General features: G+C 35.7%; 1 protein-coding gene across 6 annotated transcripts in view; it reads left to right on the top strand.

Moving 5' to 3' along the window:
• The window catches only part of MICU3 (mitochondrial calcium uptake family member 3), a 58108-nt gene extending 32588 nt beyond the window's left edge, over window positions 1-25520 (top strand). For 2 of the 6 annotated variants that reach the window (XM_040596390.1, XM_040596400.1), the window contains 7 exons: window positions 420-515; window positions 5457-5557; window positions 7382-7553; window positions 12052-12160; window positions 13125-13282; window positions 16170-16244; window positions 22560-22736. In XM_040596390.1, the coding sequence (XP_040452324.1) occupies window positions 420-515; window positions 5457-5557; window positions 7382-7553; window positions 12052-12160; window positions 13125-13282; window positions 16170-16238 (705 nt within the window). In that variant the 3' untranslated portion in view covers window positions 16239-16244; window positions 22560-22736. Of the gene's footprint in view, window positions 1-419; window positions 516-5456; window positions 5558-7381; window positions 7554-12051; window positions 12161-13124; window positions 13283-16169; window positions 16245-22559 lie in introns of all 6 variants that reach the window. The other 4 variants (XM_040596373.1, XM_040596381.1, XM_040596408.1 and 1 more) reach the window with 2 other exon arrangements.
• The last annotated feature ends 1302 nt before the right edge of the window (window positions 25521-26822 follow it).

Raw genomic sequence — 26822 nt, forward strand, 5'->3', positions numbered from 1 at the left:
TATAACTAGTTGTATGGTGATATCTATTTTGACCAATGGGAAAACAAATTTCATAAGTATTTAATATTTTTTGCAAAGAATTGTTAGAAAAAACAACAGCAATATACTGAGTTTAGATGGACATTTTCACATATACTTTTAATATTTTCAGTTTACATTTTCTCTATTTTGTTTGGGAGAGTGGAGTCTGGTGATACTTTTGGCACAGCCAAGTTATGAGTGATAAGCAAGTATCTGTAATAGTCCAGTGTTACCTTCATGTACAAAGTGTCATGTAGCTGGGTAGAAATTTCTCTGTGTAGAAGCAGAAGAATCAAGGCATGCTTTTGAAGATCAGTTGAAAAAGATTTTAAAGTCTGTAGTGGTTGTTTTATTGTTTTTTGGTTTTCAAACAATTGTGCTTCTTGAAACTTCTGCAGGTTCTTAAAACAGAAGGAGAGGACCTTGTCCCCAGAAGCTATTGGGATACTTTGAGACGTAGCACAAGCCAAGCACTCTTTTCGGACCTTGCGGAGGTATAAGACAACCTCTGTCTCTGGTCCATAAACAGACTGCTATTTTATTTATTTATGTTCTGATTATTTTCCTGTTTTATGCACTTTGTTTCTTCTCTTTCTGTTAACTATTATTTTTTTAAACCTTAAAGTTCTCAGTTGAAATGGATTTGGTTCTGTGCAATGCGATAATTGAAAGTTGTCATTTCCAAGTAAAAGCAAAGTTGTATTTTGAAAGAGTTGGAAGATCAAGTCCTCTTCACTCCTTACCATAAGAAACATTTTTCTAATGCTAGTAGTGACAATATTTCACAGTTAGAGAAGTAATTCAGGAAACCTTTGTAATTTAAGCTTGGTCGAGTGGTATGACAACTTGAGTGAGAGTTGCAGCCCTTTAAGCTTTAGGTCCTTAATGTGCTTTTTATGTATGTTATCAGAGCTTATCTTCACAAAACCAGTGTCATGCAGAGATTGTTTTAATTCTTGAATTAAATCAGGAATTTTAAAGTAACCAAAACATTGATCAACCTTTTTTAATATTACATGATCATTATGGAGAAGTAGTAATATCACTGAGCTGTGAAATTGATTTCCATAGTGCTTTAAAGTCCGATAAGATTCTTGTTTCATGATCTGCTTTCAGATAATTAAGACATTTATTTTTATTGATCATTTAAGAGGGTCAGAAAACTAGATCATTGAGGCTTTTCTGTGCCCCATACAGTGAGGGTGATTGCTCTGCTGGTTGTGGCATTAAAGGACATACAGCAACTCCCCTCTGACTCTGGTCTCAAGTCCCATGTTTCATAAGCAGGATCATAATGAAAAAAGAACAAGGAACTGAAACCGACCTCTGGGGTAAAACAGTCTTTTTCTTTGCTTCATAAGCAATGTGTGCTCCATATTAAAAGTAATTAGCGTTTTGTCCCTGCTGTTGTTCTGCAGAAGCTATTGAATAACCTGAGGACTTGGATGGGCTTTTTCTAATTTCCAGGCTACATTTACTCATAGTCCCTTTATATCAGTCTATTGTCCCTTAATTCTCATAGGGCTTTTTCTTCTTTAGTGTTAATCTTCTTACGGTTGTGTTTATAAATGCAGTCATAGCCCAGTTTATCAGTTTTAATTTTCATAGGCTGAACACAACAAGGTCTTTGATTTTTCTCTTAAGATAGAACCCAGGTATCAAATAGGCCTTCTCTGTACCTCTCAGCTTGAGTTCGTTTGCCTTTGAACAAAACAAAATGTAGTGTTACAGAATTGAGTTTTGTAGCAATATTCACAGTAATAATACATTTGTAGTGATCTTGCAATAAAGCAGTATAACCAACCTTTGTTCCCTTGCTTTTAAAGTGATGAGCTCCTAAACTACTAGTCCAGTTATCAGTCCTTATTTATGCCACCAGATTTTAAAACCCAGGACATCAGTGTTCCTGTCTAGTCTTCTAAGGGAGACGTAAAGGGGAGACAGGGCTGCTCTTCTCATTGACTGTTTAAGGAGCTTGGGGCACTGAGTTTTCTGAATTAACTGTCTTAATTTACATCTGATACCTCAGACTAGTATCTGTAACTACAATGTAGTGGAGGTTTAACAGCAGCTGTAATAAGCATTGATTTAAAATGTCTGTAAAATGCATAAAAAGTCTCTTTGCTCACTTGTAAATAATTTTACGAAGAAAGATCATGTCCTGCATTTGCTCCACTGACAATTTCTCACTTCTCACCATAATCATCATTATCATGCTTGGGTTAAGTTTGATCCAGCTGGCTTTCATCCATATTCTTATCTCTCCCAGGTACTCTCACATCTGAATAATAATATAGCCATCTGTACTAAGAAAGTGGCATAAAGCTAGGTGACACTAAAGTCTGTGTTTTTTCATAGCCTTTTGAGAAAGCCATGTGTAAACTGAAAAGGAGAGTAAATAAAGTTTGTTATTGTGGGGATCAACTTACAAGGTCTCTTTGGGGGGAAAAGAAGTTACTCACCACATCCAGTTTCTTTCTAGGACAGCTTGCAGTGCTGTTTCTGCTATTTCTCATTTAGCAACTACACCATCCCGTTGGAATATGCCAGTTATCGCTGAATTCAGTTTGTGGGTTTATTCTTAAATTACTAAGTGAAACTGGAAATGAGTAGATTTATTACTATAAATATTGAAAAATCAGGGACTTGCACTAAGAAAGTTCTTTTTAATTTAGCGCATTATATGCATACTTTATTCTCAGAATATGTTCCTTCAAGTGGACCATTGTTCTTGAGTATAACTTCCTTTTAGTCAACCCTCTTTAATCAAAAGCTAGAAATTAATTTTGCAGAAAATACATTAAAAAAATAGATTTCCTTCTCTTCAGGTTAGGAAATTGAGAGGAAAAGATGTTGCCATTGTGCAGCAAGCCAGTAATGCAACTGAAACACTTTACCTGTATTTGTATTAAGAGTTAGTGTAAAGATAAATAAGGCAGGGTTTTATTCTCATGTAAATGACTGCAGAATATATTAGATCAAAATAGAGGCTTACATTTTTATATATGTAAATAGGTGTGATCATTTCATTTTCACTGATCTAAAATACGAAATTCACTTTATTATGAACAGTAAATAATAGTTTTAAATTATTAAGGCTTTTATTTTTATCCTTACCCCTTAAGAGAGAGAATGTCTTTAATGCTATCAATGCAGAAGGAGCACAGGAATAGTTTTCAGTTGCCTGCGGTTCTGCCGAGAAGCATACTGGGTTGAGTTTCTGGGGTGAGGTTTTTGTTTGGGTTTGTTTCATTTAGTGAGGCTGACCAAATGGGAATTGTGAAAAGACTTACAGATTGTATTTTTTTTAAATGGTTCTTTAGATATGGGTGAATGCAACCTAAGTCTAAGGTTTTGAAATGTTTTTGCAAGATGAAAGGCTGTAATTTAACATTTGATATCTTTTCAGTGTACTTGAGGGAAATTGTTTGAATGTGCTTAGGGATTTAATTGCTTAAAAGACATAAGAAATCAGGGTATCTGCATTTCAGTATATTGTGTTCTGTAGTGGAGGGTAACAATATTAAAAGACAAATAGTGATTACTTTTCTGAATTAGTTTGCTCACTCGAAGAGCAGTGCTGTCTTAATTGAAGGACATGAAATATCTCTCTACCTATATATACACTATGTCATCTTATTTCTCCCTGGAGAAGAATATGAGAATAAAGAGGAAGCTAGAGCACACGTAATACAATCTTGAGAATCCTGAACTGATTATACTGAAGTACAGAAAAGTCTCTCTCATTTCTTTAGTTCTTGGATGCTGAAAGGATCAGTATTTTTACTGCCTCATTTTTTCCTTGTTGTTGATACAGAAATACTTTTAATGGATATTGCATTTTACATTTTTTACAAATCAGTGTGTACATTTGAAATTAATAGAGTATATTGCAGAGAATGTAGCTGTGAAATGGTTTTTCATGGTACATGACGTTGAACTGCTGCATAGTGTTCAAAATGTCTTCCTAGTTTCTTCATTTAGAGTTTCTCCATCTGTTATAAATTTATAGCCTCTTCAGTTATGAAATCAAGTCAGACCTAAAGGACTCTTTGAGTGCAGCTTGCAGGTTTGTATATGCAGATCTTTATAGATCTGTATAAACTGTTTCCTATACTTAGAATAAATCCCGTAGGTTTGTAAACTATCGTTATGGTGATAAATTAGTACTACTACATCTCCCGTATACTTACTAGGTTGCCGTACTGTATATTCTGTTCTGTACATTTCACAGTAGAGTTGGCAGGCACACTTCCACAAAAATATGGTGTTGCTGATGGGTGGTAGCTTGCATAGGCTGAGCAAAAACTACTGGCTCCCACTCTTTGCTTTTGGTAGGATCTTGTCTTTGCAAGAAAAATGAGAGCACAGACAGAAGGTTCTCCCTAGGCATGTGCAGCAGGGAGACTAAATGTGTTACTTTTTCAATTTCAAATGTTGGCAGATGCATGTTAATGCCAGAAGGACATTGCCATGGTGGAATACTATGGCTTGCTTAGGAGCCTTATATTACTGAATTATTTTTCTAGCTTTTCAGTATATCAAGAGACTCTTTGTAAAAGAGCTTAAATCAATGCACATACGTGACACTTATGGATAATGAATATGTAGTAAAAAAGTACAGTGTTGCACAATCAGGTGGTAGTTACTTCTGTTTATATGCATATCTTCCTATTTACAATTCTTGCTATTACATATGCTCAAAATTAGTTGGTGTTACTACTCTAATTCTGTGCCTTCAAAGTCGATATTTTTTAAGGAAAGAGAATTAGTACATGTTCAGAGATTCTTGTTTGATGCAGAGACCACAGACCTGGTGGATAAGGAACGTTCTTGAGAGAATGACTCAAAATATTACCTCGTGATTTCAAAATTTTTTCAATTCTGTTATTTTACATATATTTGGGCAATAAAATTTAAACTGTAGACATCTGCTGCTTACAGAAGAGAATCATATAAAGTACACCTGACTGATGTGAGTAGTTTTGGAATACAATCCCATATTAATAATTTTGAAATATAAAATAAAAGTATATGAAGTAATGTCCCTTAGTTTCTTTGTAGTTGCACATTAGAAGGGAAAGGAGATTTTGTCTGAATGGAGTTATTTTTATGGTTTTCAGAAATGACTAGAAATTCTTTTTCTCAAGAGTTTCTGGTTTTATTTTTCATGCTTCCCCCCCTTCATTGCAGCTTCCTTATATTGTTGTAAGTGTTTTCTACTAAATGCAATTAACAACCTAATGCCATTTTGTGTGAAAATTGCATGACTATATTAATTTAAAGGATTTTAATGCTGAAGTTTTTCTTAAGACTGCAAACATAAAACGAACTCTTCTAATAGAAAGGTCTATTGTGAGGATAGGCATTCTCAGATTATAGTTCTGTAACTGATCCAATCATGGCCTTTAATTTCTTTTATTCTAATATTTAAGCGTACTGATGATATGTCAAGTTCACTGTCAGATACTACACTGCTTGTACACTTTTTCGGCAAGAGAGGAAAAGCTGAACTGAACTTTGAAGATTTTTATAGGTGAGTCTCAATTTTATTTAATTCCTTGTAAAAAATACTTGCATGCTTGTTCCACTTAATGTGTATTGTATTACTATACACATAGTTTATGCAGGCATGTATAATAGTTTATGTTCCCTTTGTGTGTGTTATATATGCAAAGAGCAAAATAAAACAGTAAGTGGACCAGCAAGAAAAAGTCCTGTACTAATGCTGCTGCATTGGCAACTTTTGATAGCACTTGTGTGCGTAGTTGGCTTGGGGTGGAGAGGTTATACCCCAACCCTGTTCTTACTGGTATGTAGGAATTTCTTCTTGGTTTTTAATTATTTTTATTGTTTCCCCTGTTTGTCAGTGCTTTAAAAAAAATCTTGTGCGTGCATCTCTGCTCTTGGGGACATCTTTAAATGTAACAGTTTTTCTGAAGTTACCGTGTAGGCACCCTAGAACAAGCTTCTTTGGGAAAAAGTGAAAACACAGTGGAAGCCATTGGCTTAATCGTTACTCCAGTTAAAATAGAATTCAAAAATATAGGGAGAGTGCCATAAAAACAGAGCCATAAAACTGTATGTTTTTGTGTAACTGAAAGAGATGGTATTTGGTTATTGTTTCCTCAGTAAATACTCCCAATACATATTGTCTTTATAATTACCACCTAACTACACATTCTAATAAATCAGATGTTTGCAAAATACTTCGCCTTAAAATTATGTATGTCATGAAAAGTGTTCAGTATTTCACATTATATATAAACTATCTCATCAAGTGAAATCGTGATGTGAGTTCAAAACAAGAACCAGAAAAGAAGGTACTTTTTCAAAAGGCATCTAGTTAAAATGTACAGCTATTGCTGTAAGATGTGAATGCTAAAGAGATCAAAACCTAGCAGTTGTTTAATGAAAGAGGGATCCATCAAGTTTTATTCACTACTTCACCAGCTCAAAAGATCATTAAACTATGGACTGGTGAGGGAAATGCGGTTGTACATTTACCTTGCACTTAGACGTTTGCCTAGACATCCCTTTGATTTGAGCTCCTCATAGTTCTTAGAAGTCAAGTTATATATCAGGAGGGAGTGTTGCAGGCAATGTCTACAGGATGGGGACTCTTGAGAACCTGTAACAGGGAAATGTCACAGGTTGTGATTGTCAATCAGATGAACATGAGCTCCCGGTGCAGTACTGTGACTGGAGAGCTTATTTCATCCTTGGTTGTATAACTAGAACATCAAGCAGAATCAGGGAAGTTATATTTCCTTTTTATATGTAGCTGGTTTTATATATACTTTATATATACCTCTTAACCAATTTTGGTGTCCAGAAGATACTAAATATGTTGCTAAGTTGAGAAGAGTTTATAGAAAAATCACAAGAATAGTGAAGTATTAAAAAAAAATAATAGTTTAGATAGAAAGGCTGCAAGACTTCGTCATACTTAGCTTGTTAAGAAGAGAAAGGTAAGGTTTGATTGCAATCTGTAAGTAGCTATATGGGGAGTAAATTTTGGGAATTAATTTAGTACCATGACGGAATTTTTGACATAAATAAATATCAGTGACCCACTGAAGAAGAAAATGAAGCAAACACAAACTAGAAGTAAATCAGAAATGTAAGTATTAAGTCATTCTAATCCTTAATAAAACACTTCATCTTTGAGTTGATTGATGTATTGTTTAGAAAATGTGTCAACATAGATAAGAGATTTACCAAAATTGCCGTCAGTGCTATGAAGAGGGAATTAACTTGCATAATGCTGTTCGGCTTCATATTCTACGACTCTTTTAAGGACATGAATAGTAGAAATACAAGGTATTATTGTTTATTCATATTTATGTTTGTGTTTTAGATTTATGGATAACCTACAAACTGAGGTTCTAGAGATAGAATTTCTTTCCTACTCTAATGGGATGAACACCATCAGTGAGGAAGACTTTGCCCATATTCTTTTGAGGTATACAAATGTGGAAAATACATCAAGTTACCTGGAAAACATGCGCTGCAGGATTCCTGAAGAAAAGGTAATTGTTTAGCTAGAACAGCAGTGGGCCGCAGCATCCAGTCCCGGTGTCATCAAGATGAGAACATAGCCTTGTTGGACTGAATGAGATTCTGTCACTGAATTAACTACCACCAGGATTTTATTCTGATCATAAGCTGTGTCTCTCACGTTTTTCAGATTACTTACTGAATAGAGGTAGAAGAGTAAATAGCGTGGACTTAGGTTCCGTAGGATGTACCTAGTGGTATTTTTGAAGTTTAGGTGACAAAGCTTTGTATTATATGGCATTTCAATTTAAACACCATAAACTGTAAGACTTGATAAAGAACAGTTTTCTAACAATGAAGCATTAAAAGAACTATTTTTCTTCTCTTTTGCACTGCCGCTGGAATAGCATGTCCTCAGAAATAACCTTGACACCTCTTACAGAGCCGTTTTATAGTCTTAAGAACGGATCACTTGTATATAGTATATTATTAATGGCTGAAGAGTTAGAAAAGATAATAAAAACAGTAAACGTCATGAGGTAGATAGTCCATTTGTTTCACAACAAATGAGTTGTCAGAAGTGTATCTGAGAGAAATGTCGTGGCAACTATGCATCAATGGAAATCAATAGGATAATGTTGAAAGGGATGTTTTGGATATACTCCTGTTTGTGTTTACAGAACGAGATCAGATTAATCTGTCCTGGAAATCGTAACTTTTTCAATAGCTATTTATTTTAATAGCATTGGCAGCAGAGTTTTGAAGAAAAGTAATAGATTGGTTTGGACAGGGGGTTTTTGTTTTGTTGTTTGTTTTTGTGTTGGTTTTTTATTTGAGAAATTACATTGTCATTTTAGTCTACAAAGTAAGAGAAATCAGCTGACCCGATAGAAAGAAGCACATTCCGAAAATCAACAGTTTTCTCTTAAAATACCTGGATTATTTGATTCTTCCCATGGTTGTACAGCATTTAGGTCCACTGAGAGATAAACATAGCTGTGGAGTAGAAAGGGAAATCAGGGCTGTCTCTTTTGCACCAGTTTAGGTGTAAGATAAAGTGGTAATAACTGGGATCAGGGTTCCTGTGCAGTGACCCCTTCTGAGTTCCCAGGTGAACCACTGAGGCGCTCAGTTCTAACTACTCTAAAAGGCATATGTAGCTTTCAATATTCAAAGCCAAGACAGTGCAACAGAAGTGGTATAAAGCCCTTTTGGCATGGTTCCCAGATGTTTTTTGTTTAGGGGTAAGTCTGAAAAAGAAAAAAAACCAACAAACTTTGAGGCTTGTGTAACGACGACACAAGTATAACTTGGGTAACTGAAAAATAATGACAGTTGTAGGTATAGAGAAATACTTCTTTGAATGGCAAAAATGAAGTCAATTAAGTAAATATAAATACAGACTTTCTTTTAAACACAAAGAAGTATTCTTTGAAGTTCCTCTCTTAAGGCTTCCAATGCCACTGTTCGGATACAAGGTCTTCCACAGTAGTTCTTGGTCTCTGGTGGGACCACCAGCTAAAGCAAACTTCCACACAGAAGGCAGTCTCAGTTACTGGTTTGCTTATGGTGTGTTTGGGGACTATCCTGGCACTTGACCAGTGCCATATAGCTGTATGTCATATGCTATACCTCCATTAAGTAAAACAAGACATTGCCATTTTCCGTAGCTCCGTATCACTGGCTTGGTAAATGTGCTGTCAGTGGAAAAAGTAAACCCCTGTGACGTCTCCTGTGCTGGCCTCAGGCTTTTGAGAATGGGATTTTGCCTCTTTATTGCCATGGAGGTGGTGTTCATATGTTTGCACTTTGTTACACTTGTAATAACATTATAATTCAAAACCTACTCATTATTACAGTGGTATGCTGCAATGCTAATACGAATCAGAGGATTCCATTTAGAAGAAAATTTAGCCTAGCCTGTCAAGTAATAGGCAGCTACTTTTGCAGTTGAAAATGTTAATCTTTTTTGGCGCTGTATGTAGAAGCCTCTAAAGCAACACGATGATCATTTGGTGTACTGAAGTCACGTTAAAATGTTCAGCTGGCAGGCTGCCTGCTCACAGGATGTTTTCCTCCCTTTACTAACTAGATGCCAAGCAGTGATTCATTTAAGCTGGCACATTGAATTACTACAAATATCAGCTCCTAAAGAAAGTCTACGCATTCTAACAGCGTTGGTGCATTAATGTAACAGTTTTATTCGCTGTAGTAAAATATAATCTGTCCAAATAAATAAAAGTTGGCTTCCTTTTACATAGAAAAGAAATAGTTTCCCGTAGGAAAATTCTGGGTTATCTACACATAGATAATTTCCTATGTCAAAATGCAAAACATATGGCAAATTGATAAATGTTTTTACAATTACCAGTTGAACAGAATATGGCCCTAGGAAAGGAGAGGGACAGTAGAATGCTGTATGCCCAACTCTCTTTGAGTGTCATTTTGTCTGCCCTTCTGCCTCTTTTGTGTCCTTTGCTGGCTTTCCTTGAGAGGAAATGGTTACAGATGATTTCAGCAGAAGCTGTAGAAGTCTAAAATGAAGCCAGAGATCTTTTTCATTGCTAAAATGTTTTGGAATTTGTACAGTTTAGCCATGGACTGCAGGTGTGGCTCCTTTATTTCCCTGCGTCATCTCCAGCGTAAACTCGTGGCAGCAGTTTTCATCACAAGTAGAAACACAGAAGCACAAAGGCTTGTTTGTAGACCAGCAGTTCTCAGCCTTTCCTACACAAGGGCTACATTCCATCTAGACTGGTCATCTCCTGCCTAGTTACATGGAAGGAGCCAGGATTTTTGCAGTAGCCTGACCTCTTACAGTATCTCTCACATTCAGAAACTTCACAGACAAATTGGTGCAAATTAAGGATTTGTAAAGATTATTGTGAACTTAAAAATGGCAGCTCAAGACTTTGATGGCCGTTTTCTGTTATTGCTGTTTTGCCATAGTACTGAGAGTCCTCACCAGGGGACTCAAGTTTCACTGATCTTGGTATTTCACAAATATATTACAAAAACCCCAGCGAGTTTTCAGTCTAAACAGTGCAAGAAACAGAACTTGGACTTAAAGTTTGATGTCATATTAGATGTCAAATGCAACTAAACAAGAAGACAGTGTTGGTTAATATTAGTAAATTAAGCTGTTAAGATAAAAATTTTAAAGAGAATAGGGCGGTGGTTTGGCTGGTGTCTATGAGAGTTTCCTCCCAATTGCAAAGGGTGAAACAGAGAATAAGTATGCTTGTTGAGAAAAGCAATTCATGATGGAGATATGTCAAGCTCTCCAATCAAACTGTTTAAAAATCTTAGCTAGAGCTTAGATAGGATCACTTAAGCAGTGGTTTACACCTCAAGTGTCTGGAGGCCCATTAAAATCTTTTATTTTAACAATATTATATTGCTCTCCACATTTACCACACTGCTTGCTGTCTTATATGGGTTTGTGCCCAACCTCTGCCATTTTCTGCTCTGCCACAAACCTGCGGTATATTCCGCCATACTGTGATGACTGTGTATATCTTGGAGGAGAGACATAGGTCAAGACTTCAGTTTGAACAGAAAGGCTCGCAGGCCTTTCTGTTATCTTCAGGTTTGTTTTCAGAGAGACATAATTCAATAGGACAAAAGGATAAAAACAGACACAAGAATAGCTACGAATGATAGTTAAGGGAGGCCAGGGAGATCAAGGTTTGACAAAAGAGTGCCATCCCATGTTCAGAATGGCCGACAGACCATGGAGAATGAGATACAGGCAGTGGTCCTGGCTTAACTGAAAGTCTCTGTTTAAGGTCTCATTCAAAATTGATTTAGAGGTAGTTATCAGGTCTTTGAATTTGTAGCTAAGATGAGAGAAAAGCAGAACAAGTAAGTATCTTTAAAGGAAGAAGAAAAAATAAGGCCTTTTAACAACAGCATTTTCAGAGAAAATTTCTCACAAGATTCCCTGAAGTCTGGTTAAAATGCAAAAGGATTTTTTTTAAAAGCAGGACAAACCTTGCAATACCTGATACGTGGAGTATCAGCTGAAGAGACAGGTATCTAAATCTGGATATGTAAAAACTTCATCTTAAAGTAGAGGACTTAAGTTAGGTCATAACTTATATTTATGAATTCATTCAATGTATTTATGTGAGTGCACGTACTCACATATATATAATAGTGGTTTGCAGGTTTTCAATAGTAAGCATGCTCCAATAATCATGCAGTCCTAGACTCTTACTCTCAATATTGACTGCTGTATCATAATAATCCTGGAATTCCTAAAGATTGCCTTAAGCAATGGAACAATATTTTTGACTGCTTTTTGGGTAAGAATTGCTATCCATTGCAGTGGCAAAGAGGGAAGACATCTTGCATTCCTCAGGAGACTCCCAGTTCTTTACTTTATTGACTTTCAGTACAAATCTGTATTTTTTCAATGTGTGCAGTATCTATTCTTAATTGAAGTAGACATATGTAACTGCAAGGTGTATTTATTCAGTTGTCATCACTGCTGATAATTCTTACAGTGTGTATTCTTCTGTTTTTTAGGGTATCACGTTTGATGAGTTTAGATCATTTTTCCAATTCTTGAACAACCTAGAAGACTTCACAATTGCAATGCAAATGTATAATTTTGCAAGTCGTTCCATAGGTCAAGGTAAGTATTTATATTATTATAAAAATCTGTTGATAAAGATAGAGAACTGTTGACAAAAATACAAAATATTTTGTAATTCTAGTTTGGAGTTTTAATGCCTCAGGTAAAATGCTAAAAAGCCTGGGGCTCCAGCTTTGAGAGGAGAAGGCTTGGTCATACTGTCAGAGATACAATAAAGCTTTACAAAGTCACGTAAGACGTGGATAAGCTGAATGCAGAATAGGTGATCACCAGATCCTACCATACAAGAGTCAAGAGGCACTAGATGACACCAATAAGAGATCAGTTTAAAGCAAACAAAGGATTTATTTACACAGTGGGCATATAGAATCTGGCCTGCTACAAAGGCTGCAAGAAAGAAACGGTGTCTGAAGGTCCAAAGAGGGATTAGACAGATTGTTTTTAACAAATCAGTAAGTGGGTACTGAAAGAACTAGGTAGGTGTGTACTGCCTAAAATCCTTAATACAACAGTTGAGTTGCTTGGGGGCTGCAAGGTGAACAATATGTGAAGTGGTCAGACTTCTGTGCTCTCCTCAAGGAGCACCATCATGGGTCTGACACAGTAACACCAGCCTAGTGCTTCCTTACGTAGCCTTGCCGAAGCAGTATGCTGGCTTCTCTGCGCTCTGTTTCTTAGATTCTGTTATGTGTCAATTGAGTCCATCAGTATATATATAACAATTTTAATTATAATATGATTTTCTAATTCTGTTGTTGTAGTGTAGTATATGGACTGTTGTGTTGTGTAAAAGAGTTGACAGCAATTAAGCAGTGTCATTTTATATCAGTTGAGAACTACTTGGTTTAGAACTGTGAAACAGTCCTAATTTTCACATTTTCTTATTTAGTGTTTAAATGTGAAAACTGAAGTTAAAAGTCAACTTGTATTTCATAATATGTTGTCTACAAAGTAGGATGAAATTTTTATATTTTATTTTTTCTTCTGGTGTCTTTTTATGCAGATGAATTCAAACGTGCTGTGTATGTAGCCACAGGTGTGAAGCTTTCACCACATCTGGTGAACACAGTGTTCAAGATTTTTGATGTTGACAGAGATGACCAATTGAGTTATAAAGAATTTATCGGCATTATGAAAGACAGACTCAATCGAGGGTTTAGGGTAAGGATTCTAATTTTTATAGTTATCTTAGTTGACTTTATTACTTACCACTACTTACTTCAGCACCTATAACATGAGTAGGTTGCAAACCATCAGTGCATATGTTTAAAGAAATATGTTTTACAGAAATCTTGAAGCAGTCTGTAAGATAAATTGCTTCTCAAATTCTTGATTTTTTAATTAGAAATTAATACATAGAGGACATAATGTACCTTTGTAATACACAAACCAAAATGGAGATGAGAAATCCTCTGTATACTGTCATTTCTTCTGTATTGTGTGACTGATAGATTTGGCATTAAGAATTTTAACAAGGGTAGCAATTATGTCCGGGTTGTTTGCAGGGAAAAGAGGGTTTGTCTCTCTCAAACTCGGACAGTTTAGTTAAAGGTCAGCCACTGGCTCTTCTAAAACTTATTTAAAATACCAAGTATTGATAAGGACTGTTGAAAAGAGTTGCAGCAGAAGATAGCTTTAATTTTCAAATAAAGAATTAGTGAAGTGGTGCTGAACAATGCTATGTTCTAGTTCAAAGCTGCTTTTGATAATTTAACCCTGTATCTAATATATTAAATTACAGTAAGCTAGAGGGCAGGAAATTACTTGCAGAAAATTTTCATAGGGAACAAGCTTGTAAATCACGCTTTGCCTTTTAGGTGAATGTATAGGCCTTGCTGCCCTCTTCAGGTTCTGTGTAGTACAGGGGAATTCTGTAATAGCAGAAAAAGTTTTAGTGAAGAGCATAATCAATAAAAGACACATTTTTTTGTTCATACATCAGGTGTTAACATATTTAACTAAATGTAAAATAGTGTTCTTACTGACAACCTAATCACTTAGACATAAATCTTAAAGTGTATTATGGTTCCTAAATTCACATTTCAGTGTGTTATTTCTGTAATGTAATTTTAGTCATTTTTAGTTAGCTTCCTATATATGATTTTAGAATTTTCTACTAAGTGGTGTTGAGTCTAATAGTTTACTTGTTATTTTTGTAGTATTATGATCAAACATAAAATGTGGATAACAACCACTGCATTTGTAACAACTTATTTCCTTGTTGGTCCTCAGTTCCTTTTATTATGGTGTGGGAATTTTGATTGTTTCATAACTGTTTCAAGATGTTCAGCTATATGTTTTAATTGTTTACTAATTGTAAGTGTGCAGTGTATGTTAATTTAACCAGAAAACAGTCTGCTTACTAAGTAATTCCTGTAAATGTATTACATGTTTCTATTTCACAAAATGCATGACAGAAATCTCATATAATCCTTAAGAATCTATATCATCCACCACTATTCAGTCTTAGGCATGTATGTTTCTTTCGCCTAGGCCCCTATAAAATATGCCAGTGGACTGTAACAGAACCATAGAGAATAGCCGTGGATGTTTAGAAGAATAGCACCATCCTTAACAAACGATACATCTAGTTTTAATTAGCTCTGTCTCCTGGATTGCATAGGAGATGGTCATGATTTGATCCTATAAGTCAGTTACATTCAGACATGCCTACATGCAGACTTCTTAGATTATTCAGAAAAATGCATTCCCTTCACTAATCAATAGTATTCCAAGACAATTACATTACCACAAGAAAACACGTAAGAACTTTTTGCCCAGAACAAAGTGGCAGAAAGTGTCATTCATTGCTTTCTAATGTTTGTACTTTAAAAGTTACACAGTGTTTGGTGTGGCTGAAATAAGTAAAAATTTACCTTCTTCCTGCTACAATGTGGAAGGCTCAAATATTGTCTTGTGCTAAATCAAAACTAACAAATCACTAATCTTTTCTTTGTTAATTACTGTTTTGAATCCATATTAATATTTGGTCAGTTCCATTATACAGATAAAAGAACGTTATATGCAGTATTTTGTAGCAATATGGAAATTTTTGCCGTGAGAAATTTCAACCTGTTTATAAAGTGTAAATGCCTGATTTTAATGCTAAGTATCCTACAATTAATGTCTGCCCAAATCAAATGTAGTCTCTTGATTATCACTCTAAAAACATCTAAAAATAACAGTTTAGAATAGGCTTATGATTTGAAGTGTGATTTTAAAATTAACATCGTATACTTAGTAATTCTGCTTTTTTAAAAGTTGTTTTACTAAAATGTTTGCCCAGAAGAATCTTTAGGGCATCACAGAGCTTGGTACTAGGACCGTATATTTTAGAAAAGGGAATTTTGTAGTTATATAGTCTGACTAAAGCAAGCATATTTAAGAGCAAAGAATTACACAATTCCAGTGAAACTGGAGTTCTGAAAGGTCGGTCAGTACCTACCAGCTCTGTCCCATTTAAAAGCTTAGCTATAAAATCAGAAACTTGAGGTAGGGCAGGTACTACCCCTTAGAGGAATGTAATAAAAATATTCATTTTTAACTTTTATTTTAGATATGGTTTTGGAAAAGTAAATGTCCTAAAGAGTTTGTCAAATGGAATGTGTCTCCTTCTGGAACATGGTATTATAATCTGAAACCTTTTTTGGTTTTAATAATTTGAAACCAACTAGTATATTAAGCTGCCATCAAGTGGTCAGTCAGAGTATTACCATGAACTTACTAAAATGTGCAGACATGAAAAGCTTTATTATTGCTTGCTGTTTGGTTTAAAATAGTTATTTCCTTTTTTAAAAAAAAAATAATATATATATATATAAAAGATCATTCCCTTTCCTATATAAATTCCATTTTTAAACTGAAATATTTGGAACTTAATGACTAAATGATAAACATTTTACCTAGTACACACTATACTGTATCTTCTAGCTATTCGTCACTTAAAGCCATTTTTTTGTAATTTCATGGTACTGTTGTCTTATGCGTACTTCTGGCTGCCTTCACATGTCGTCTGCATCTGCGCACTTCTCCATCTTCTGCTCCACAGGGCTACAAACCTATACAGAGGTATACTACTTTCAAATCCTGCGTGAGGAAGGAGCTCTATAGCAGATAAATGACGGTATGTGTTAGCTGCCCAGTCTGAGTGTGTTGGCATGCTTACAGGAATGGCTGAATGTTAAATTGTTGCTGCTTTGCTTCCCGTTCCAAAGATTCAATAGGTTACCTGACTGTGAGCAACATAGTAGCTCGAAGTGTCATGTTGTGACTTTGACAAGCAGTAGAATTTTATTCTGGAGTTGGCAATGGCTGACTCACACTGTCACTGTTTTGTACGCCAGCTGCAATTTTGTGCTGTGTTTGAAACAAGGAAAAGTTCTCTTTCATGGTTTCTGTTGCTGTTTTCTGTCTGTCCTGTGACCACTTTTCAGATAATTTCTCAGGTACTTATAGCTAGTAAATACTTGCCAATGAAGACTCTAGAGGCAGATTTTTCTTCCTGAGATGCTGTTCGTAACTTGATTCTACTTTGATTTATACAGTTACAGTTTTGAAAAAAATAACACATTTTTTGCTTGATTAATGCTATACCAGCAATTTTCAAAAATTGGCACTATTGCCGATGTTACCATGGCTGTTGCTGTGTATCCACTACATGAATATTCATTCTTACAATTAGATCGTACTGTGGGTTTCAGTGTACAAACTGGGGTGTGCGTATTCTGTAGCCATATTGTGGAACTGTTTGTCACACGGTGGACACAGCAGAAATGCGTTCGTAGATGTTTCTGTTCTTACGTAGGGCAAGAGCTTGCGATTTGAGGTTTTGGTGCCAGCACTTTTTTCCTGTTTATATTTATATAGTGGTTGCCACAAAGGCTGTTAATGGCTAATGTAGGTCCCAGGTGTATTACTTTGCAGAGGGGAGGAACAAAGAAATACACACCATGACAAACAAGTCCCCATGGCCAGTGGTCTGGTATGAGGACTCCATGGGGCAGCCAGCACACCTCGTGCTCCTGAGCCAGGAGGGTTGACTGTCATTCCCCCACTGTTTTTAATTCTGAGGCACAATATGAAGCTGAGATTTTTTTGTTGAATAACTCGATGCCTCCCTACATTATCATATTGCCCTCTGACCTTCTGAATCCTCCTCTTTCCTATCATATGCTTCTTTGAGCACTTGTATGCCACTGAGCATGCTGGGCCTCTGGTTTTAATCTTTCTTCCCTAATTCTGAAAGAGCCTGGCAGGAAAGCAAAGTGAAGAAACTTGGATCCTGTTTATCTGGAGTGATGGCTGCCTTCCAGCAACAGTGTGAAATCTAAGGCTGTAAGGAAGAGAGGTGGGGTGCCTTCCCCAGGGGTGGCAGCCCACCAGCTCTTCATCCTGACTGATGTTTTTCTTTTGTAGACCCCTGTGCAAGACCAGTAAGGGAGAGGGAATATATCTAAACAATTGACCTGTTCCTGTGGCACAACATGTCAAGTATCACAAACTGTGTTCTTTGGAACTTTTCAGACCGTGTTTTTTCAGTGAAGTGTCACATCTGTTGAACAGGCTGGTTCTTTGAAATTTAGCAGTAAAGATGGCTTAGGGCATGTCCAGGCTTATGCAGCCGATTTGTCCTCCCTGAAGGAAGACAAGAGTTCTGTTTGATCTGCATATGATTTTCTCATACATATAACATTTAGCAGCCATAGGATTATTTATTTATTATTTTGATTAACTCTTAACTTTTTTTTAATTATACTTTATAAGTATAATCCAAATCCTGAAGTATTATACTAATGTGTGAGGAACAGAACAGGTAATTTGATCTTAACAAACAAAGCACCTGGTTTCTCCACTTGATAGTGGAAAGTGTTAATGGTTAATGAAATAGTTAAACAACATTTTAGTAATCTAACTCACCAGTCACATAAGAGGAAAATCACGGCTTTAGATCAATTTTATGTAACTTCACCTCTTTGAAGCTTCAGCGTCTTAAAGCTTCCTTTCTTTTTTTTCCTGTGTCTTTTTAAAAATCATTTTTAGCAGTACTTTGTCTTTTTGTCCCCACCAATTCTGCCACAACCTACTTTGTGGTTGCATATCAAATATTGTTTAAACCGTAAACTTTTCAAGATATGGAACAGCTCTTCCAGAAAACTGGCAAAATGCCACACAGTCATGATGCTTCCCTAATAATTTCAGTGCAGGGTAAGTGATCAAGTGAAACAAAATGCAGTGACACAAAAGAATCCAATAACTAATTATCAAGCCTAATAAAATTAGCTTGGTGGCAGAAAGAGAGACTGTGGTAAAACCATCAAGTTGACACACATCGACGCCTTGGCAGAGATCTGAATTCAGTCAGGCAGTAAATTAATTAATTCATATATTGAGATGGTGTAAACTGGGGAAAAAAATAAGATTTTGTTCACTCTGAATAAAGTCTTTCTAATGAAAAAAAAATTAAAATTAAATTCAAGTATGTGTACACCATGTGCTGGGAGGCAGAGAAACCAGGTTAGTCCTCAGTGCGTAGACTTGGCTACAGGCAGCCTCACTGACATAGCGTAGAGGTTGCTGGTTATTTACGCTGCTCTTCGTTCCACGTGAAGCTCCTGAATACTTCAGAAATGCTTCTTGTACCTAAACTTGCTTGTGTAGGTCTGTGTCAACTGTTTCCGGTGCACTGAAGAATAAATACAGTGTAAGCCTCATATAGATATATATATAAAATTCCCCTTTTCCCTGCAAACACGTTAGTCAGCTGCTGCTCTTCACCTGAGCAACTGCCTCTTGTTTCTTTGGCATGAATTACAGTGACATATCCCTTTGTTAGCTATTCAGAGTTCCTTTTTTCTGCAAAAAAATTATTTACATTATTTCTTCAGATTTGTTGTAAACTTCTATTAAAGTTTGTTGCAAGTGTCGGTTAATGGAAATGGAAACTTTAGCCAAAATACATGTGAAGTGATTTGGAGTTAGTTACTGTGGAGGAGAACAGAAATAGTTATGTCTTTGCCATACAGAGAGGAGTAAAAGTGGATTTACATAATTCTAAAAATAACTATTTTCCACTTAGTTTATAAATTGAAAAGATAATAAAAATTGAATAATTGGATAACTGAAATTGAACAACTTCAGTTGGGTAGTGAAATTTCAGTCTGATGTACAAACACAGAAATGTATGTGAAATGCAAAAATCTGCTGCAACTACATCCCAAAGTTAGGTGCAGTACAATTACTATTGGTTTTATTTGTTCCAAATATGAATGTAGAGATCATTGTGCTTTGATACGCTTTCTGTGGTGAACTTAGAACTCTGATGAAAGAGATTAAGATACTTGGCATACGTACCGCAGGTTATACCGTACTTTGAATCTGCGGCCTGAAAAGGGATAAACAGCACGTCGTGCTGCACGTTACCTATCTCTAAATTGCACTAAAGCAATTTACTATAGCCTTATAATAAATAACGAAAATCTGTCCTTGGGGAACAACTGTACAAGCTGTGTGTGGTCCGAACAGCTGGCAGTGTTCTTGGAGAGCTTGGCTTTCAGCAGGGCTCTCCGGAGCTGCAGGGCACACAGCCCGACCCGGCAGCAGCAGGTACTGCTTTGCGCACACTGCGGGGAGAAGAGGAAAGAGCACACGTTCGAGAGCCGCCTCGCAGAGCTAACGCTGCTTCGAAAGCCTTGTGGAAGGGTTATCTAGGAAATGTCTAACAAAGCCCTTCCAGAATTAATTTCTGAAAAGGGATCCTAGAGACCAGTTCAGGAGGGGTTCGAGTCCATCTGAAAGTACTGGTTGCTAAACTATTTGTGTGCACAGGAGTTAGATAATTAAGCTATGATTCTGATTTTGTTGACTTCTAAAGTGTAATTATTATGTCACAAATGTACATCTAGAGATTTAAGTTGGATGTCCCAGTAATTTCTTGAAAATCATACGATTTTTGCATTAAAAGAACTGTTTTCTAGGTGTTCTGAGGTTTGTGGGTTTTCTAAATTTCTGATTAAAGGTTTTTAGGAAGTAATAGTTAATAGTTAAAACCGGTACCTTGGGACTGATTGAGGAAGGAAATTTCATTTTAAGAAAGACGTGGAAGACTCAGGCATAGATTCTGAACCTCATTTCCAACCATGTTCCAGCAATACATTGCTGTCTTCTGTAAATATTTCATTCATTCATCCATGTGAGAGTAAATTTGCCATGTAGTATAATTTTGAAAGCTTTTAATTTCCATACTGTGAGCTTTAGTTCATAGCAGTTGAATACATCTATCATAAGAGATAGCTTTGAAAAAAAAAGCAGAGGCTGTTGCTGACTAGTTGCAAAGACTGTTGCTTACCTCTCCTCTAAAGCAGATAAAGTGTGGAGTGTGTGACAGGTACGCCTTAGTGACTCACAAAAATAATTGGAAATTACAGAACCCAGACTTTTGATCCTAAACCTGTCTAGAACCTTAAAAACATGCCTGGATACAGTGAGAGGAAAATGTTCCAGTGAAATGTGAAAGCGTTGCGGAGTTGTGGACACAATGTTCTTTCTATGGATTTGGTACACTGAGAATAGATACAACAATGCATACATTGGAAATAAGTGGATGAACAGTTAATATACTTCAGTTTTTCTTTTAATGATTTTCATGAACATTTCTCTCAACATGTTTCATAAAAAATAAATGCATATCTTAAAGCACTGGTTAATCAACTGAATGTGCTTTAGCTAAATAATGCAATGCATTTTGCAAGTAATGCGTTTTTTTCGTAAGATTGACTATAAATCTCAAATTATGCATTCATGTAAGTATTGTTTCTAGTACTTCATTTAAAGTGTGGATTATATACTGGTGTGGATTAGATTGTTTTCTGAGTATTTACAACCTCTCTATAAGATTCTGTGCTTTTTAATTATACAAGATGAGTGATAAGAATAAATGGATGTAGGCTTCACTAATGGTTGGGTTTAATGTACTGCAGTGTTGCAGTATTTTAACATCCTCACTCGATTCAACCAAAACAAGCTGTGAGGCAATTTCTCACCCTGTGTCCTGGTTCCAGCTGGGATAGAGTTCATTCTCTTCCTAGTAGCTGGTATAGTCTTGTGGATCGGATTTAGATTGAGATTAATGTTGGTAAGACACTGATGTTTTTAGTTGTCACTGAGCAGTGCTCACACAGTCTCAAGGGCTTCTCTGCCCCTCACCCCAGCCGAGCAGTGAGCAGGCTGGGGGGGCACAAGGAGCTGGGAAGGGGGCACAGCCGGGACATCTGACCTCAGCTGTCAAAGGGATATTCCATACCATAAGGCGCCATGCTCAGTATATAAATTAGGGGGAAAGCTGGCCGTGGGCTGTTCCTCAGGAACTGGTTGAGCATCGGTCGGCATCACTTCTTTTGTATATTTTAATTCTTTTATCGTTATTGCTATTATTGTTATTGTTATCGTTATCCCTTCTTTCTCTGTCCTGTTAAACTCTTTTTATCTCAACTCCCAAATTTTACTTTTTTTTCCTTCCCTGATCCTCTCCCCTATCCCACTGGGGGCAGGGGGGAGGGGGAGCAGTCAGCTGTGTGGTCTTTAGCTGCCTGCCAGGTTAAACCACAACACCTTGACACTGTAACTGTTTGCCTCCAGGTACTGGACTTCAGTTGTAATCCATCTTAGAAATTAAAATTACTTCTAAATGCTTCTGATTTACCTATAGAAATTATAATTCCAGTTCCTCCCTTAGCTTCTTGCCCCAGCTGCTCTAATATTTAGTCTCTCTCCATCTTTCTATACTTACTATCAAAATAGGCTTGTGAAGTTAGGAACAGTGGAAGAAATAATGAGATCCAGTGGTAACTACAGATAATGAATCTCCCAGTATGAATCTAGTGAATCTCCCAGGCCAGCCCGTGGTTAGTATTCCTCTCCGTTCAAGGGGCACTTCCTAACATCACTGAACTACAGCGCAGTTTAGAATTAAGGTAACCTGGTATAAAGAAGCTTTCATATCATCTGCCCTTATTGAGTTTGGCTTTTGCCAAAGCCTCAGTTTCATAAACATCAATATTTCTATGCTTTTTATTTCATGTTTTAGGTGAATTTTTTAGTACAGTGTCAACTCAAAGGGGCAAGAAACAAAACTAGAGAGAGCAGGACATGCCTGAAAAAAAGATAAAATCCTTTCTTGCAGCTTTTAATATAAATAAGCTGTTTGTTGAATGCTAATTGTGTGCTATGAGGTGAAATACATTTTGCGTACTTAACCTGTGTATGGATTTATAACCTTCATTTTACAAAAGTATTTCTGAGCTATAGAAGTACTTGATCTTTCATGATTTTAATACTAAAACATACACCTAGTGTGTATGAATCTGAGTAAAATTTAAAGTAGTGTTAAGGAATTTAGTGAATGATGTATTTTTTCCAATTGTATGTTTTTCACTTTTAACAGGAGACTCCGAAGTATGGTTGGAAGGAATATTATTCTTGTGTGATGACTGTAACCAGTGAACATCTCAGAGATCTATGGAAGCAATTTCGGAGACGAGATACACTGAGATGAAGGAAGAAGGATTATCTGCACTGGAGGGAACTGTTTATCCCTATGAATTCTTAATGAAGAACAAACTAAACCAGGTGAATTGTGTATCTTCCATCTGCAATAGAAAACATGGGACTTCTTTTCCACTTAGTGTAGTGAACATCAACTCTTACAGCTGCTTTTCAGTATGTATTTTATTTAAATGACAAACTAATTATCACCTGATTGGCAAAAGCGGGGTTTTTTAAGAATACATTTTGAATATTATTTTTTACTATTTCGAGATGTTTGTCATTTAAAGTAAAACAAAAATTAGGTTTACACTTATTAAGTAGGCAAACATTTTGGCAATTAAGAGAAACTGCCTGCATCATCAATAGAACTGTGAATTTGCTTTCAGAAGAGCACTAATAAAAGTTTGTGCTAAATTGGGAATGAGAATACACTAAGTAGCGTAACAATTATATACAAGTTCAATGGACAAATTAAACTCTTAGAAACATTGTTTTAAAAAGAATAAAGCTGTTAAGGTTATAATGTGAATGATAGGTATTTACCTAGGAAAGGTACTGTATGGACTATAAAGTTCAGATTCTCCAAGTCTTACTATTATGTTTATTAATTTTTCTTTGAAGAGAATAGCACAGATTTTAAGATGTCTTACAAGCAGTATGTCAAAGAAAAGTCAAAATGTTTGAATTCATTTTAAGTAAAACACACTTTGTAATATTTAATATAAATTTTATCACCATGCATATAAATTCACTGATATGTTTCTGGTAGAATAAAACTTCATGTGTTTCTTGTGAACAGTGCACTTTTATATGAAGTGGCACTGAGTAGAAACTATAGTTGCCTAATTTTTTACTCTGGAATGTAGTATCTGAAAAATAGTTAAATAACGTGTTTGTGTCAAACAAAAAAGCAAAACAAAACACAAATGCATGCAGCAGTATAAAGCAACACTCACTAAGTAATATTATTTGAATATTACACATCAAGTATTGGACATAAGTTAGGCGTTGCAAAGGTTTCGGAGACTACAGGCAATCAGTAGCCACTATGCCCTTTCATGCCATGCAGAGTCACTGCAACAGTGGTAAGGACACTGTTACATTAATTTTTCATATCCTCTAATTTTTTTCTTTGCTGTTCAGTAGCAGTGTTTTTCCTTACTCGGTTGCAAGATTGTTGTTAGGTGGTATGAATTAAACCCAAACAAACATGAACACATACTTCTTGTATCCTTCTTGGAAAGGTTCACTGGGCATTAAGTAAGTCTGTATCTATTTAGGAACAAGCTGTGCCTTGAAATATTTATAGCTGAATACACACATGCACGCTAATGTCAATAAATCACTATCTGAAAGGCAAATATTTGGTGGAGTCAGACAATTAAAATGGAACTAAAATAATAGCTTTAAATCTTTATTACTCTAAATACATGAAAGCAAACTTTTCAAAATTGTATTTAGTGCACATGATGCTCAAATACCATCTTATTTCACATGTGAGCAGAAAAGATGTATAGTATCTAAGTACACCTAAGTTTAGAAATGCTTGATCTATAATGAGATTCATCTCTGCTAACAAATAAAAACAAAACGTGAAGGAAGCTCTTTTTTAAGAAATTCCACACTGGGAATTTTAGAAAAAATGTGTGGCTTTTATCTGAGAAAAAGCCAGTTCAGAAAGTTTTTGAAGGATGCTACTTCGTTTAATACTTCATGATAAATACTTAGGAAATTTCCACCTTGATGTCCTTAAACGACTGACAACAAGAAAAGTCAAATAAATTGGGATAAAGGTTCTTGAACTGACACAACAGAACATGGGTAAGCTGCAATCCCTGTGTGATCATTTAGGGAATCAATTGTATTTAATGTATCGTCTTGGTACGCAGAATTGTCTCACTGCTTCTTGTCAGCATATGCAAAACTCAGTTTGCTACTTCAGTGATGAAGGTCAAAAAAAGGGAAGAAAAGCTAGGGAACTACTGAAGGGGTTCCTGTCCTTCCTCTTCATTCGCTACTGCCCACTCATGGTGATCCTGTCCTGGGAGGAAGCAGTACCATCATCGTTTTGCTCCTCCCCTGCCCTAGGCAATAGTGCACTTTGCTTTTATGGCTGGCTTGAGACAATTTTATCATTTTTCTATATATTTCATAACTGTAGTCACTTAATATAAAATAGAATGTGAAAGTGTCAGATTAGTTTTTAAAAGTATTTTTCTCATGTTTAATAATAAGTTATTTAATATAAATATGAATATATGCATATAATATTGTTATTTCAAAATAAATGCAGTTGAAACTAGTTTTCTTTGCAGTGTATGTCACTCATTCTGTTTTTTCATATAAAAATCTTTTTTTGCATAACATGAATGTACAAGCACTTTGAATTAGAGCATCTCACCATCACAAAAAAATAGACTCGTTTGCTTCTTTTGGTCATTTCTATAGATAGCTTTGCTTTTCTGCCACAGAATTCTGCACAAAAGAGCTAGAAGTGCAAGGACAGACAGGTGAAAACAAGGCAGGGTAATGGGGCATGCCATCTGCTATAGAGGCACCCCTCGGATAGGCAGCAGTTACTGTGCTCAATAAAACCTTATTCCAAATCTGCCAGATTCTTGGTAACCAAAAAAAATGTGTGGGCTGCACCTAAATTATGTGAAAAAGTTGCATAAATGAAGGATTTTTTAAAAATAGTCTCTTGTTCTCTTCTGTAAGTTAACAAAACTCTAATAATGTAAGAAGATACTCAGAGGATGCTTAGGAACTGCCCACTGATGCCCAGACCAGCTTTAAATTGTGATAAAATGGTAACTATTAAACCTACAGCTTTGGGTAACTTAGTGATACTAACGAACTTTTGTGTGATCTCTGATGAATTACTAGTTCCTGGGAGAATATCCTGTACTGCAAGTGGCTCCCTGCTAATCTTCTTCTGATTTTTAAGATCACAGTGGCAATTTCCCTCCTTACACGTTTTGGCAGTAAGTCAATATAAATTACTTCCACTGCAGATTCTTGTGTTGTATGACACGGAAATGTACCAGCCTGAAGAAAAAGGAATGCTATTTAACAGTGACTTGCAACATATTGATGGTTATGCTGCCTGGTTTCTATAGTTACTTGATCTCTTCCACCTAAATATCAGGATAAGGATGCATTGAAATAAAATGGGAAAAAAAATTATAGAGGAATTATATATTTAATCACTTCGATTAGACATGGCATAATATCCTTTATGTAACAATGTGTCTTGCTCTCTTGTCCCACTGAGGCCACTTTCAAGACAGTTTCTAGCTAAAGAACACCAGACTAATATTTGCAGAAGGAAAAGAATCAGACCACAAGCTCACTATTAAAAAATTAATCTGAACCTAAATTTGTAGCAATACCAAGTTTGGACTCCCCTTAAAACCAAGCCAAAATAATACGAATATTTTTAAATATATGTGAGGTCTGAATGTACAGTATTTTTCCCTGTATCTGAAAATCCATGAAAGCATTTGGCACCCTGAAACTGTCAGCAGATGGTGCCCTTGGATATATTACATTCTTTTTCCTACACACACAATTAAATACATAAGGGTGTGCTTTAATCTTGAATGGGTAATGTTAATTTTTACTACTAGTTTGACTTACAAATTCCTCCCACAGAGGAACATTATTATTAGCTAGGAGTGTTCCATAAAAATGTTAGTACCTGCTTGAAAATATTAGTATAAAATACCTAATTTTGATACATGTGCACGTTCATAGAAACAGCAACATATTAAATGTATTTTAATTTTAGTAATATGTTTCTGTTTATTCAGTATAATCAAATAAACCATTACTCCTGAGGGTTTTTTTTAGAAGTACACAGAGCTGAGTTACCTATTTATATGTCCTCTATAATTTAAACATAAATGAAATTAAATTAAATCAATATCATTGAAAAGGAACTTTTCCAGTTCCTGATTCATAGCTATCCACTGCAAGTAACTTTTCATTTACACTTTTCTTCTGACTATACATTTATAATCCTTCTCCTTTTTAAGCAGCCATACCTGTATGCCATGTTTTTTTCAATAAGTAGTTTTACTGTTAAGTGCATTTAGGTTATTTGCCTAAGGTTGTATGTTCTGGTTTAAAACAATGAACTTTAACTTGCTCTAACCCT

Source organism: Falco naumanni, chromosome 1, assembly GCF_017639655.2.
Source record: "Falco naumanni isolate bFalNau1 chromosome 1, bFalNau1.pat, whole genome shotgun sequence".
NCBI classification, from domain to species: domain Eukaryota; kingdom Metazoa; phylum Chordata; class Aves; order Falconiformes; family Falconidae; genus Falco; species Falco naumanni.